Source organism: Babylonia areolata, chromosome 18 (genome assembly GCF_041734735.1).
Source record: "Babylonia areolata isolate BAREFJ2019XMU chromosome 18, ASM4173473v1, whole genome shotgun sequence".
Classification (NCBI taxonomy): Eukaryota; Metazoa; Mollusca; class Gastropoda; order Neogastropoda; family Buccinidae; genus Babylonia; species Babylonia areolata.
The window spans coordinates 14,929,608-14,945,115 of NC_134893.1; the positions used below are offsets into that span (position 1 = coordinate 14,929,608).

The window sequence follows — 15,508 nt, forward strand, 5'->3', positions numbered from 1 at the left end:
GCCGAACACTGGGTTATGACATAGACTTACTTTGATTACACAAGCGAGTCAAAAAAGGACTGCCACAAAAGCAGCAATAGCAATGCTGACTTTCAGCCTGTGTTCATACAGCTTTTTAATTACAAAATCTACAAAATTTTCAAAAACTTTTTAAACATCAAAGACCAAAAATTTATGACGTCAGAAACCTGGATGAAATGCATGACATTTTGAGTACTAGCATTTTGGTCACAAGGACTCTGTGGGGATTAAGTCTTTATAAATCATTATTTTATTTTAAAGTCAAATTCAGGTAATTTCGCAGCTGTGCTTTATCACTGACAGAAATGGTATATTCAAAAATATATATATTTTTTGCTATCATTAATATATGGGCCAACATTAAAAACTTTCGAAAACCTGGGTGATTTTTTTTACAATTTATTAAGGACTTAAAAAACACATCCTTTTTGACTCACCTGTGTAAACAAAGTGAGTCTATGTTTTAACCCGGTGTTCAGTTGTCTGTGTGTGTGTGTGTGTGTGTGTGTGTGTGTCCGTGGTAAACTTTAACATTGCCATTTTCTATGCAAATACTTTGTCAGTTGACACCAAATTTGGCATAAAAATAGGAAAAATTCAGTTCTTTCCAGTCATCTTGTTTAAAACAATATTGCACCTCTGGGATGGGCACAAAAAAAAATTAAAAAAAGAAGCCAAATTATATGCAAAATGAATTTACTGTTATATATGTATTTTTTATTATTCTCTAAACTTGGCACTTTGATCCAATATTCTGACACAGCAACATGAGCAGTTATTTTTTATCATTTTTTGTTCAAACAGGAACTTCTTTTGCTAAGCATGGAAGTTATATTTCTGGTGCATGTCTTTGGTGCAGATAGTAAAAAAGGGAAATTAATCTGTAATTAATGCTAGGGGGGTTAATTTGCTTTAAACTGATCTTTCTCATCTTAAACATTACATTTTGAAATTATACTCAATACATAAAAAGCTTGTGTGTTTTACTCTCAGTGTACAGGGCTTTCACTATGTTCATTCACCCAAGTGGTCTTTTTCGGAAAATACTAAAATCAATACTAACAGTGGACTTTATAGAGCTATTGGCTGAGCCCTGAAGGTCATGGGCAAAAATCAATTGCATACACATATTTATACATATTCAAAGCGCGTGCTCATATTCCTTGCGAACACGAAGGACGCCATTTTGTTTCAAGTTGTTGACCTGCCCGTTCAATCCTATATTCAATCGACAATACATGATAACATGTGATGGACAGTTGGAGAAGGAAACCATTAAATATTTATTCAGAGAAAGATTTGTGAACGCCTCATCACTTACTGGATTATGCCCCAAACTGCCATAAAAATATCAACAATCAGTCGGAATTCACAGTTAAAAATAATAAACCATGAGAGTTAATACCCTTGATGAAATGTAAAAATTTCCACTCTTGACTTTTCTCAAAATGAAGTCCTTTTCACTTCATACGACGTTTAGAAGTACTTGTACCTGGCTCTACATGTTATTAGTTTGACAAAATACTCAATTTTCATATCAACTTTAAAACTATAAAATTAGAATGAACATAAAAGAGAAACTGAATCGACTGTGTTGTACATTCCCGGTGGGTGTAACTAAACTTGTACATCTATCTAGATCCAGAGAAAACAGCTAAATGTTGCAGTGTGATTGTGGTGATAGCCACATCTCCTTTACCGCGGACTTAAAAAGAATTCTTAATAGTCCTTAAAGATTTTCTGAATGCCCAAGATACACCAGAATAATATGATTTAAACAGCGTTCTCACTGCAAATACCGCAATCGATTCATCGCCCTTAAAAAAGCATGTTTAAATGTTAAATTTTTTAACGTCAGTTAAGGAGTTATGATAGCGTATTGGGTAAGACAGTTTCTTCTCACCGGAACATGCGGGGTTTGAATCTGCCTTCAGGGCTTTTTTTTTTTTTTTAACCCGAAGCTTTATAATAAGAAATACAGAACACATTTAACGATTAGATTTTTTTTTTTTTTAAGTGTATCACAAGTGAGTCTTGAAGGCCTTCCTCTCTTGTTTTTTGTTGTTTTTTTTAAATACAAATTCTACAAACCTGTGTGAACACCGAAATTACATCCAAAAACAAGGTCTCACCTTTTGTTGGAACATTGGCCACAAGCTGATCCAGATTCACCAAAGCAGCGTTAGCACCAAGGAAATCTTCGGGCGATTTTCCACGTGATGGGTTGGGAAGGTTCTGCTGCATTGATCCCATGTTGAATGTGTCTCCCCCTGTGCCCCCGCCTACACACAAAATACACATCTTCATTTAAGAGTCCATCTCCATCACTCACCTCATGGGCACACTTTACACCACATCAGAAAATTCAAGTTCAAGAATGTACTCAACCCACTGGAGAGAAGTATGACTATAAGGTCTTGGTCCAGCAACATAACCACAGGTCCAAGAATACATTCTTTGTTGATGAGCTTTAGGAACTGGAAAAAAAAGACTTTTTTTTTTTTTACAAACAATGTATTTCTTCAGCATTTCTTTTCTTCAGTTTTTATAAAATGAAATACTATAAACGCCAAAAACCTTTTCTTCACTTTTTTTCTTTTCACATCAAATACTCTGACTCAGAAACCAAAAAGAAGAAAAAACAACAGTGACTAGCACTTCGGTATCGGGTAATGACAGAGAGAGCAGAGGGCCAAAAAAAACCACTTCTCTCTTCCATTCCCTTCAAAAATCTACCCTCATAACAGGTTGAACTCAAAGGGTAAGAAAGATATACCGAAGAGACACCAGCAAAACAACAGCAACCACCACCTAACAAGTCGAACTTGCAGTGTAAGGAAAACAAAGAAGGGAAGCAACTGAAGCAATACTCACCCCCTCCTAACAGGTCAAACTCATCCACCACAGCTTTGTTTGCAGTCTTGGCAGGAGAGCTTTCAGTACTTCGGGCTGACAGCAGATCAAACTCACTGTCTATGGTTGAAGTGGCACCCATCTCCCCTGAAGTTGCAGCCACCGGCGCACCAAACGCATCCAGCTGTACTTCCCCACCACCTTTCGCCATTGTGCCCGAGGACCAAGGGTCGTTTGGCTGGCCTGCCACAATGCAGCCATCAATCTCCTCTAAAATGAAACCATTCACAGATTATTGTTCTGCTGCTGTTGTCAAATAACAGCAAAACAGTAACAGATTGCGATCACTGACACTGACATTGCTCACTGAAGTACCTGATTCATACCACCCTCCTGAGTTCAATCCTTTGGTAAAGTGTGGACACATTTCCATATTCATCCCTCCATGCCTGAATTGCTCCTTACAAGGTTCAGATCTAGCCCAGAGCATGCCATAAAATTATTTGCTCCCTTTACACCAACACCATACCATTCCCATGTACACAGAGGACTACCACAACAGATGACCTCTCCCCAGTACCTGTGACAGGTGGGGTGGCTCTGGCAGGGCCAGCCACAGGCATGCCCCATGGGTCCACAGCTGCTGGGGGCTGGGGCTGGGGGGAGGGAGCCGCTCCCAGCGTAGGGGTGGTGCGGGCAGCAGGCGTGGCACTTGCCTGGGCCCCCCATGGGCTGGATACTGGTGGAGGTGCAGGGAGAGGGGCCCCCCATGGGTCTTTGGGTGTGGCTTCAGGGGCACTGAGAGGCATACCCCAGGGATCTGTGCTGGCCGCAGCCGCTGGGGGGACCGTGCCAGACGTGGTCAAGTCCAGCAGGCTTTCAGTTTGCTGGGGCTGACACAACAGAAATACATCACACTATGATTTCTGTGGCCGACAGAACAGAAATACCTTGCATCATGATTTCTGTGGCTGACAGAGCAGAAATACCTTGCATCGTGATTTCTGTGGCTGACAGAGCAGAAATACCTGGTGATTTCTCTGGCTGACAGAGCAGAAATACCTTGCATCGTGATTTCTGTGGCTGACAGAGCAGAAATACCTTGCATCGTGATTTCTGTGGCTGACAGAGCAGAAATACTTTGCATCGTGATTTCTGTGGCTGACAGAACAGAAATACCTTGTGATTTCTGTGGCTGACAAAATAGAAATACCTCCCATTTTGATTTCTGTGGCTGACAGAATAGATATGCCTCGCATTGTGATTTCTGTGGCTGAAAAAACAGAAATGCCTCTTATTTATGATATTTGTGGATGACAGAAATCCCTCTCAATTGTGATTTGTGTGGATGACAGAAACATCTGTGATTTCTGTGGATGGCATTAACACTTCTCATTTGTGATTTTTGTGGATGACAGAAATGCATCTCATTTCTGATTTCTACTATTTTGTATCAACCCACAATCAATCAACAAAAGCAAAAAGTTTCAATTTACTTGAATTTATCTCAAAGTTATATAAGTGAATATTAATTACTAAAACTGAAATACATTATCTATAGATGCAGAATTGCAACATATGAGACCTTCAGTTTTCTGGGTGAAAAATTTACTTCATCAAACATTTTGTTGAAAAAAACAACTCGCTTTTCAATAGATTGACTCATTACATCAATGTCATTCATCTTAGTTTTATGCAAAGTGCAAACACATGACAGAAACTAATATGAGACTAACAAATTAGTAAAACTGTGTAGATATCACACATGAAGAAAATTACTAACCCATTGCGTCAACTTCATTGGTTGCCCATCCAGTACAGAATTCAGTATAAAATAGCCATATTAGCTTATTGCTACTTCAGAGGTTCTCTTCCATTTCACCTATCTTCTGTCTTTCACATTTACACTCTAGCCCATTCTCTCAGGTCTTCTGGAGAAAAGCTTCTTCGAGTCCCCAAAATCTCTTCAAAAACATTAATTCAAAGGGCTTTTCAGTATCAAGCATCTCCACTCTGGAATTCTCTTCCTCTTGAACTCCGACACTCACCAACTCTGTCCTCTTTCAAAATGGCCTTTGGATGTGATAAAGCATAGTCCTTTGTCTGTCTCCTCCCACCCTGTACACTCCCCTTGTGTCCCCCCTCCATTGGAGTATTCCTGTGGTGTGTGTGCTCATGGGTTGGTGATTGCTCTGTGTGTGTGTGTGTGTGTGTGTGTGTGTGTGTGTGTGTGTGGGTGGGTGGGTGGGTGGGTGTTATTTTGTGCCTTTTTCCTGCAATTATTCAAATCTGCAATTAGTAGTACTGTATTAGTGTATACAGATTTTGTTTTTCCCCTTCTATGACCTCATGTGCTCTTGTGTGATATAATACACTATTGTATATGTATTATCTCATGTGAGACACTTAGAGCCCATTATATGGGGAGTTTGCACCAAGTTTGCACAATATAAGTACAATATGTTATTTTCAAATAGTTATTTTTCTCTTCACTAATGTATTCTAATGATTTATACATTTGGGTCTGCTACCGTCAAAGTGTTGAATAAACTTTGTGTCTAAATGGAAATGGTTGACAGCATTATGGTGTATTCTTTAAAAGTGTGTCAGTTTGTGAACTGACACAACAACAAAAACAAAGACCCACAACAACAACAGAAATAATCAAGTCCAGTGATCAATGTAAATTTCCAAGCAACAAATATATATGAAATATCATCTTTAGTCCTGTCTACACATACTACTAGTACTGTTTTCATGACAAATTAATCAGAAAAGAAAAGTCAGACTGCAATTATTTTGTGAAACAGTATCTGAATGTCAAATGACAAAACCATTTCATACTAAATCTTTACTGTTCCGAAATGGCAAAGAATGCAAATTATTTTCTCTGTTTCTTACTCTTCTATTTTCTGTATGCATGAGCTTTTCATACATGACTATTTGTACCCCACCAGGCAGCCATACTCTGTTTCTGGTGGTTAGTTTCTTTCAATTTTAATTCATTTTTCTTTTTGACATTTATCTCTTTTTCAACAACTATTTTGGTAATGATACTGTATAGACTGTTTCCAACAGAAAACTTGAGTCATGAAAGAATGATGCAACTTCCCAACTCTGTGTAACTGTAAGGTATGGCACAAAGCAACAGGTTGGTTTTTTTTTTGTTTTGTTTTGTTTTTTGTATTTTTGTTCTGATGAAGAAAACAATACACGCACACTTTCTAGACACTATCTTGGCACATGAACAAACAAGAATGCAAGAAGCATACAAAACTTTACATTTGAAAGTGATGGGCCAATGACAATGACAATCCTGCTTATGAAGAAGCAGGACAGTGGCAGCAGCACTGTGACACAAACACACCTTGGCGTCCACAGTCTGTTTGCTCTGTTCCAGAGCCATCTGCAGCTTCAGCTCATCTGACTGCAGCTTCTTCACCTCCTCATCATGCTCCTCTTTGCTCAGGGCCAGTGCCAACTGCAGCTGAAGCTCCTCCTCCCCTGGTGAGGAGGGCCGAGCGTTCTCCATTTCTGTTGTCAGGTCGCCACTGCCAGGCGATGCTAAAACCAGTGCATGAATTTACAGTACAGTGACACATCTGTCCACTGCTTTCATATCAATCATCCACTCGCAGTTTTTTCTGAATTACTAGGTATGAAGTCCAGACCCTCCCTTAATCCCCTGTGTATAAGGAGTCTTGTGCCTCTGAATAAGAAACCCAATACCTGGGTTTTCAGCAACAACAAAATCTTGGTGCCAGCCTCCATTGGAATGACTCAGCAGCAGTTCAGGGTCTGAATTGGTACATGGCATCTTCAAGACTTAACACTGATACTGTGATAGCTCCCCATGGACTGTTGGCACTGGCACTTAACAGATAGGCCTGGGTATCAATGCAGAAAGTTAGGCCTTTCTTGAATAAGGCAGTAATGATTCAATTATTTTTTCCAGCTCACAATGGTACTACTGTTTTCCTATAGTGGTGTATTTATATATAAGGGAAAATTCCTTCTATGGTGTGCAAAACCCTCAACTTCTTAAACTTATCTGAACATTTGTAACTGATCAAACCAGTTTGAGTTTCAAAACATTTTCAGACTGATTTTTGTTTCAGAATCTTGAGTTTTCGGGAAAAAAACCCAAACATTGCTTATTTTCTTACAAAATGACAATCAACAAAATCATGTGGCACTACTAACTGAAAAGAAAAATTTTAATTGACTATACTATAAATAAACTTACAGTCATTGTATCCAGAACCATCACCAAAACTGTCTGAGTGGCCAGTTGGAGAGGAGTGGGTTCCAGGACTGCTTCTGCCTAGCCGCATCTGTATGATTTCATAGGAACAAAAGCATGACAATTCCAAATTATCTTCAGATTTCATGAAAGAGAAATATTTTCACATGTTGTCAAAAACAGATACTTAACTGTAACATATAAAGCAAATAATGACTGATAATACAAAGTAATTCTTTTTTCATTAACATTTTATTACAGAACAGATTCTTTTCAGCAATGTCAGCTGAGCACTGACAATATTATTGTAAACATGATCATGGTGCCTTTGATGGTGACACCCTGATAAAAATCTTGCTACTTTTCATGTCTTTTAAAGGTCAAAGAAACAACAATAAAAACAAGAGAGGTAAGGTCTTCAAGACTCACTTGATATACAAACTTTAAAAAATCAAAATAAAACAAAAATTTTAAAAATCGTTAAACAGTATTCTGTATTTGATATCATGAAAAAAAACACCCAAAAACAGGCAGAATAGCAGGTCTGAACAAAACATTTTCAAGCCAAGAGTAAGTAGACTTACAAAGCTAAAGCACCATTCAAAAATCAATATTAAAATTGTGCTTTTTTTTAGCATGCTAAATCAGCTTCAGTATTGGAGGTGATAACGCCACTTACATTATGTTATTTTGGTATATCTTGATTATTCATGAAATTCTATAGAGTCTGCAGTAAAGGAGATGTTGCCATCACACTGCAATGCCACAACATGTAGCCATTTTCTCCAGATCTGCGGGGATCTGTTTTCGAAGGCTTACACTGTTACAGAAACTACAACCCGGTCCATTCAATTTCTCATTTATGTTCATTCTAGTTAATTCAGTATCTGCTTTAAAATATTCATTTGCAGTATACATGTCATTGGTGTAGTTAGTCAGTTAGTGCCACTGTATGTGTTCTGTTCAGACTTTGTATTTTTCTTTTAATTGCAAACATGAAAAACTAGGTCATGCTGTCTTCAAATCCAAACATTTATTGTTATTTTCTTGATCTGGATCCTCCATTAAATAAACTGTTCATGATTATGAAATACAGCTTAATCTAGAAGATGTACAACCTATTATTTGTATGACTGATTTTTTTCCCAACAATGTTTAATCCAAATTTGGTACTGGCAGACAAAGTATTTCCAGAGAAAATGGCAATGTGAAAGTTTACCACAGACACACAGACACACACACACACACACACACACACAGGGTTATTACATAGACTCACATTGTTTACTCAAGTGAATCAAAACACACACGCACACACACACACACACACACACACACATATACAAACGCACATGTATACACACACCTCACTAACAGCAAGAGAGAGAAGTATGAATACTGGTAACACCTTGACAAAAATCTGTACAAGACAGCAGTCTAGATCATGACAAACTCACTTTGCCAGTGGGGGTAGGACCTGGACCAGCACTGCCCATCCCGCCAGAGTTCTGGGCAAACCGCTCTTTTGCCTTAATGGCTTTAGCACGCTCATTCTTCAGCCTCTCATCATCTGACAGGAGGGCCACCAGCTGTTTGGCTTTTTCCCGCACATTCATTCCCTGATCCTTGTTATCCACATCAATGTGCTGGAAAGAGGTCAGTGTCTTGATGGCATGGAAATTCTCCTTGCACTGCTGAGCCACTTTCTCGCTGCCAGTTTTGATTATGTACTCCAGCAGCATCAGAGCTTTGTACACATGGCGCCAGTTTTTGCCATCATCGTTCAACCTTTTCCAGACCATCTGCATAATCTCTGTGAAGGCTACCACATTGTAGGTCAGGTCGGACACTTCTGACATGAGAGTGCTTGAGGGCCCCCATGGATCATTGGATGTTGCTTCTCGAACCTTGACCTGAGCGTCAGAGTAGTTCTTCACCACATTTTTCAGTGTTCTACGAATGGGTGGCATTTTTTTTTTTTTTTTTTTTAATTCTGGTTAACACAAAGTTTCTAATTCTCCTAACAGCCAGTAAATACCATTGATGAAATCGTTCAGATTTCTCAAATCTCAAGGGACATCCTTAGTGCGAAGTAAAGGCTGAAACAGTCAATGAAAGAACAATAATGACACAGCAAATCTAATTTAAAGCAAAAATTTGTAACAAAGAAAAAGCATATAACATAATAATCTTTCTTGCAGAAAAAGAAAATGCTACTGCAAACAGAGTGACTAACATTTGTTTAATTGTCGGAAGATGGAAAATATGTACAGGTTGTTCACACAAAAAAATAGTATTAGTACTATAGTAGTAACAGTAATGCTATGCATCAATAGTTGATACATGATATAAATAAGCTATAACAAAATATGTAAAATGTACAGCACAGAATTTACAGAAAGCAATGATTTACACCAGGTTTAAGTTTAATATTAATAATAACAAAATAATTTGTCAACATCTATAAACAAAATAAGTTAATAAGACAGATAAAAGTTTATGTTAGTAAAACATTTTATCCCTAAACTCACAAATAACACTTCACCAGATGATATATCTGTTTAGGTACAACTACAGACTTATCTAATTTAAATTTGTGCTCTGATTTTTTTTTTCCCCTATGTTTTTTCTTCTTTTTTTTCTGTCTCACTGTTGATTGTCAAACTGCATCTCACTCAATTATATCACTTCATCAGTTTCTCTTCAGAACTCTAACCTGGAATAATCCTGACCTTATCATAAATGACATACATGAAATAAACATTTCCAGATATCTGCTGATAGCGTCTCTTTTTCTCTTTTAGTTTTAGCTAACTGCTTTCTTCCTCTGTATATGACTTTATGAGGTAACTCAACAGTGTTAATGACTAGTTACAGTGTTAATCACTTAATGGCTAAGTCCAATTATTGGTTAACTTGGAAAGTAATGTGTTAAATCTTAATAATTTCTGTTTTGAACCCAATCTCCATGCTACACACACACACACACACACACACACACACACACACACACACACACATGCCCCTCCTCTCTGAACTCTCAGTAGTCAGTATATGATCTTGCACCCACTTTCCCTCTCATCTGTCACTGACAAAAACACTGATCATCTCAGGCCTGAGCAGCATTGTCTAAAACTTCCTCATAGTATAGGGAGTGTGGGGGGGGGGAGGGGGGGGAGACAGAGAGCTCTCTAGAGAGAGACACAGACAGAGTGTGAGAGAGTGAGAATGAGAGAGTCACACAACATACACAAAATCTGCTAACAGGCAGATGCCTGACCAGAAGTGTAACTCAACATGCTCAGTCAGTCCTTGAGCGCATGCAAATTATATATTGTACCAATCCAAGTCAATTTCCTCAACAGAATTTTGCCAAAGGAAAACCCTTTTGTTGCCATGGGTTCAAGTGTGCCAGTGCATACTGTACATTGGGACATCTGTTTATCAGGTACAGGTACAGAATTTGGGACTTTTTTTTTTTTTTTTTTTTTTAAAGCCTTTTTGGCTTTTCAACGCCCCTTCTTAATATAGAAATAGTTTAGGGTTGCGTACATGCGTTACATGCGTATGATTTTTTTAAAATGTTCATTCATCAAAATCGAATGGTTTTACTAATGATTTAGAGTCATTGTCTAGAAGATTCTTGAACTGGTCAATAGCTTTTATCGTCTTATCCAAATGACTTTACACTCAGACTGATTTTCCAGTCAAACTTGGGAGAAAGGGCAAGACCAGGAATCAAACCCAGACCCTCATGGACACAACTGACAGGTGTACAGATGGAAGGTGGCAGAATGGTTGACACTGGACTGCCAAAACAGTCACATAGAGTGTGTGCATATATATATATATATATATATATATATATATATATATATATATATATATATATGCATGTAGATCACTACATGTATGTGTACATGCATGCATGCGTGCGAGCATGCTAGTGTGTTTGCACACATCATATTTGTGTGTGTGTGTGTGTGTGGGTGTGTGTGCGTGCATGAACGCAAGCATGTATTCTAAGAATGTTACAATGACAGGGTCGATTATTATGACGTTCGAGATTAAACGGTGACAGCTACAGACTGCAGGCAATGTAATTTCTCCTTCAAGTGAAGTCGCAGATTGCCCAAACGGACTTTTTCATCTGTGTCTGCATGTCTGACTCACTTCTCTTCAACACCATCGTCAAGATCGAAAAGCGCTGTCCTAGTTTCAAAAGTATCAACAAGACCAATGAGTACCCAGCCAAGGATGCATTCTTAATGACACACACCAAGAAAAAAAACTTCAAAAATCTTACCAACACACTTGCTTCTCGGAAGACCTTGCCTGATGATTAACACAAAGTAATGGCCTATATACACGGTGGCTGTGCGAATAAACAACAGAAAAGCGTTTATGGTATTATGTGCACAGCTGTTCAGAAATTGAACAATGAAGCCATACACTCGTTGATGAGTGTCTTTCTTATCTTTATCCCAAAATGTGCCGATTTTAAGTGCGATCAAGGCTGAAATAAAAAAGGAATTGTAAAAAAATATACTGCAGCAAACATGTTTTATATTTACTGGTGCTCAGCCAGGGCCCGGACGGTCCGAGTCAGGCGGTGACCATGCATAACACCCCCCGCGAAAGTGCCATGCGTGATCACTGGCAACAGAAATGGTCAGTTGTTATAGTCCAGGGCAGATACAAAAAAGGTCCAAATGTGTGCAACAAAACCGTTCTTTTTACAATAAAATAGAATAATAAATAGGGGAGGGGGGGGGGGGGGGGGGGGACATAGGCCGTGTGCAGCACTCACTTGGTGAACTGAAAAAGAACCCATGGTTTCAAACTGAGTATTGTCCTTTTTGCAAAATTCTGCAGAAGAAATCTACTCTGATAAATACACAAATCTACTCTGATAAATACACAAAATTATATATATATATATATATATATATATATATATATGCGTATGCGTATATGGATTTGACTGAACGCAGTGACGCCTCCTTGAGAAACTCAGTGAAACCGTCCTGCGCAAGTATATGACAATCACCGGACGTGAGTGACCCTGTTTTTCACATCAACAACAACAACAACGACAGCAACAACAACAACAATAACAACAACAACAACAGAGGCAAGGCCTTCAAGACACTTGTGATACACTTTAAAAAAAAAATCCAAGCTTTTTATGTACTGAGTATAATTTCAAAATGTAATGTTTAAGATGAGAAAGATCAGTTTAAAGCAAATAATAATAATAATAATAATAATAATGGTATTTGTATAGCGCTAAATCTTGTGCATAAACAAATCAAAGCGCTTTCGCACCAGTCATTCTCACGCAAGCATAACTCTAAAACTGAAAAAAACTAAAAAGACAAGGAAGAGGCAGGGAAGGGAGGCTACTTTGGGAAGAGGTGGGTTTTAAGGCCAGATTTGAAAGAGCTGAGTGTGGAGACTTGACGAAGCGAAAGAGGAAGTTCATTCCAATTGCAAGGTCCAGAGACAGAGAAAGAACGGTGGCCAACAGTCGAGAGTTTGAATCTGGGTATATGTAAGTGGAGTGGATCCGAAGCTGATCGTAGTGAGCGAGATGGAGTGTAGAGGTGAAGGCAGGCACAGAGATAGGAAGGGGCTAATTTGTGAATACATTTGTAGCATAGAGTGCTGATCTTGTACTTTATTCGGTGTGAGACAGGGAGCCAGTGGAGATGTTGCAAAAGAGGAGTGGTGTGCTCAGATCTTTTCTTTCTGAGGACGAGTCGGGCAGCAGAATTTTGTATGTAATCAAGTCCCCTAGCATTAATTACAGAGTAGTTTCCCTTTTTTTACTATCTGCACCAAAAACGTTTGCAAAAAAAAAAAAAAAAAATAAAACTTCCATGCTTAGCAAAAGAAGTTCCTGTTTGAACAAAAAATTATAATAATGACTGCTCTTGTTGTTGGGTCAGAATATCAGATCAAAGTGCCAAGTTCAGAGAATACAAAAAATATAAATTTAACAGTAAATGCAGTTTGCATACAATTAGGCTTCATTTTTTTTATTTTTTTGTGCCCATCCCAGAGGTGCAATATTGTTTTAAACAAGATGACTGGAAAGAACTGAATTTTTCCTATTTTTATGCCTAATTTGGTGTCAACTGACAAAGTATTTGCAGAGAAAATGTCAATGTTAATGTTTACCACGGACACACACACACACACACACACACACACACACACACACACACAAACGAAGACCGGGTTAAAACATAGACTCACCTAGTTTACACAAGTGAGTCAAAAAGAGAGGGCGGGGGTTGTCTCAGTCTTTGACACGGCAGTTTCCACTCATAATTTCCAGCTGATAACAGCGAGCTAACACTCCGCGCAACCCATCCGTTGTGATTCTCGTGCATACTTTCTGTAGCGTACACCATACATCAATTTCTCACGGTAATAATGATTATAATAATTTCTGGCAGAGAGAAGACATGGGCTCTCAAGGCCATGGCAGAAGCAGCAGAAAAGAGTTCTAGCTGGATCTGGTCGAGGAGGAATGAAAGTAAACTTTGCAATGATTAAATTTTTCCATACTCAAACTAGGCGTATGATGGCTCAGTGGTTTAAACGTCTGCCAGAAAAGGTGACTCAGTCCTGAAGTGGCGACCACCATGGAAGCGCGGGTTCGAACCTGATGAGGACCAGGGGGGAAAAAAGAAAGAAAAGGCGGCAATACAAGGATATCCAGGAGTCATGACCTGGGTGCGGCCCGGCCCTTAGAGTGTAAGGAGTTAAGAGCCGAAACACTTGACTGACGGGGTCTTCTTCTCTGAAGACCTTGTACTGTCCAACTCTCCCTAGAGTTTCTTATCACTAATAAAGCATTCTGTATTTTGTACCCTGCCAACTGATCTAGCCGACCAATCAACCAGACAATCTAGCAGTCACACAGACAGGTTTGAATTTTTTTTTTTTTTTTTTTTTTTTAAGAAAAAAAAATAAAAAGAAAGAAATGAATAAGCAAACAAATAACGAGCGGTAACGACATCAACAACAAACGTATGCTCGCATTCTAAAAACGAACAAGCAAGTCAAGTGAGTAAATAAACAAAATGAAAAAGACCGAACAAAACAGTGAATAGGTATACATAGCCATTATGTACCTTTTTATTTTCATCTTTTTTTTTTCTCTTTTTTTCTTTTTTTTTATTATTTTCATTTTTCATTTACTTTTTTTTCTCAAGGCCTGACTAAGCGCGTTGGGTTACGCTGCTGGTCACACATCTGCTTAGCAGATGTGGCATAACGTATATGGATTTGTCCGAACGCAATGACGCCTCCTTGAGTTACTGGTACTGATACTGATACTCATAATTATGTACACTTTGCTTGACTGACTGGCTGCCAGATTGACAGAACGAGAGAAATGTGGGTCCTGCTGATTTTCCTCACAGTTACTGCACAGTTTATTGATACTAGTGAATTCTTGTTGACATTAATTGTTTCTTAAGGACTGCTCCATTTATCGATTATTTTTGTGTTATTGAATATAATTATGCATTACATATAGACTAGATGCATGAAACATTTAACCTATATTTGTGCGTGCCGCATGCGTGCGGGCGTGCGTGTGTGTGTGTGTATGATCTCATACTCTGTCTGTCTGTCTCTGTCTGTCTCTGTCTCTCTCCACGCGTGTATCTGCATTCAGCTCAGCATGTGTGTGTCATAGTATATCCGTGCAAGCTTGCTGGTGAGTGTGCGTGTGGGTATGCGCGCGTGTCTGTTGCGTCATTGCTGAACTTGTGTTTCATTAGGGCCAAATCGAAAACGTCAACATGAAGTGATTTACATAATATAATTTATGTGCAAATGCTGCGCGAATCCTAATAATAAACTTAGTACGGTGGATGAATGCATGCTGTGTTTGACAAACGTAGATAACGTTACAAAACTACACTCTGGGCTCCATCTCTCGACAGTCACTTTTCGTATCATTGTTAAAGACGTCATGCTTGCACTTGAGTATTTTCCTTGTGTAAACACGTGTATTGTGCTCGTCTGTCAAGGTCCAGCTTACTTACTTTACTTTACTTTATCCGTCCTCTTGTACCATCTAGGGCGTCGAGGGGAGAAAGAGCTGACGGGCCCTGGCAAGCTGGAAGGCCTCGTTGGGTGGAATGTTGTGGGTCTTCAGGGTTTCTTTCACACCGTCAATCCAGGTCTTCCTTGGTCTTCCTCTTGCCTTGTATCCTGATATCCTTTTGTTGTACGCTTTACTGGCCATCTGGTGAGGTGCCATACGTGTTAGATGTCCAAACCATCTGATCGTTTGCCTTTGGATATGGTGGAGGACAGGTGTTGTTCCCACCATTTCTCTGATCCTGGTGTTTCTGATCATGTCCCGTC

General features: G+C 38.9%; 1 protein-coding gene across 3 annotated transcripts in view; it reads right to left on the reverse strand.

Moving 5' to 3' along the window:
• LOC143292500 (epsin-2-like) overlaps positions 1-11,481 on the reverse strand; it is a 28,298-nt gene extending 16,817 nt beyond the window's left edge. Inside the window, exons 1-7 of one of the 3 annotated variants that reach the window (XM_076602841.1) lie at positions 11,424-11,481; positions 8,575-9,216; positions 7,121-7,208; positions 6,242-6,438; positions 3,455-3,767; positions 2,896-3,117; positions 2,154-2,303 (exon numbers count right to left, since the gene is read on the reverse strand). In XM_076602841.1, the coding sequence (XP_076458956.1) occupies positions 2,154-2,303; positions 2,896-3,117; positions 3,455-3,767; positions 6,242-6,438; positions 7,121-7,208; positions 8,575-9,087 (1,483 nt within the window). In that variant the 5' untranslated portion in view covers positions 9,088-9,216; positions 11,424-11,481. Of the gene's footprint in view, positions 1-2,153; positions 2,304-2,895; positions 3,145-3,454; positions 3,768-6,241; positions 6,439-7,120; positions 7,209-8,574; positions 9,217-11,423 lie in introns of all 3 variants that reach the window. The other 2 variants (XM_076602840.1, XM_076602843.1) reach the window with 2 other exon arrangements.
• Between the last annotated feature and the right edge of the window lie 4,027 nt (positions 11,482-15,508).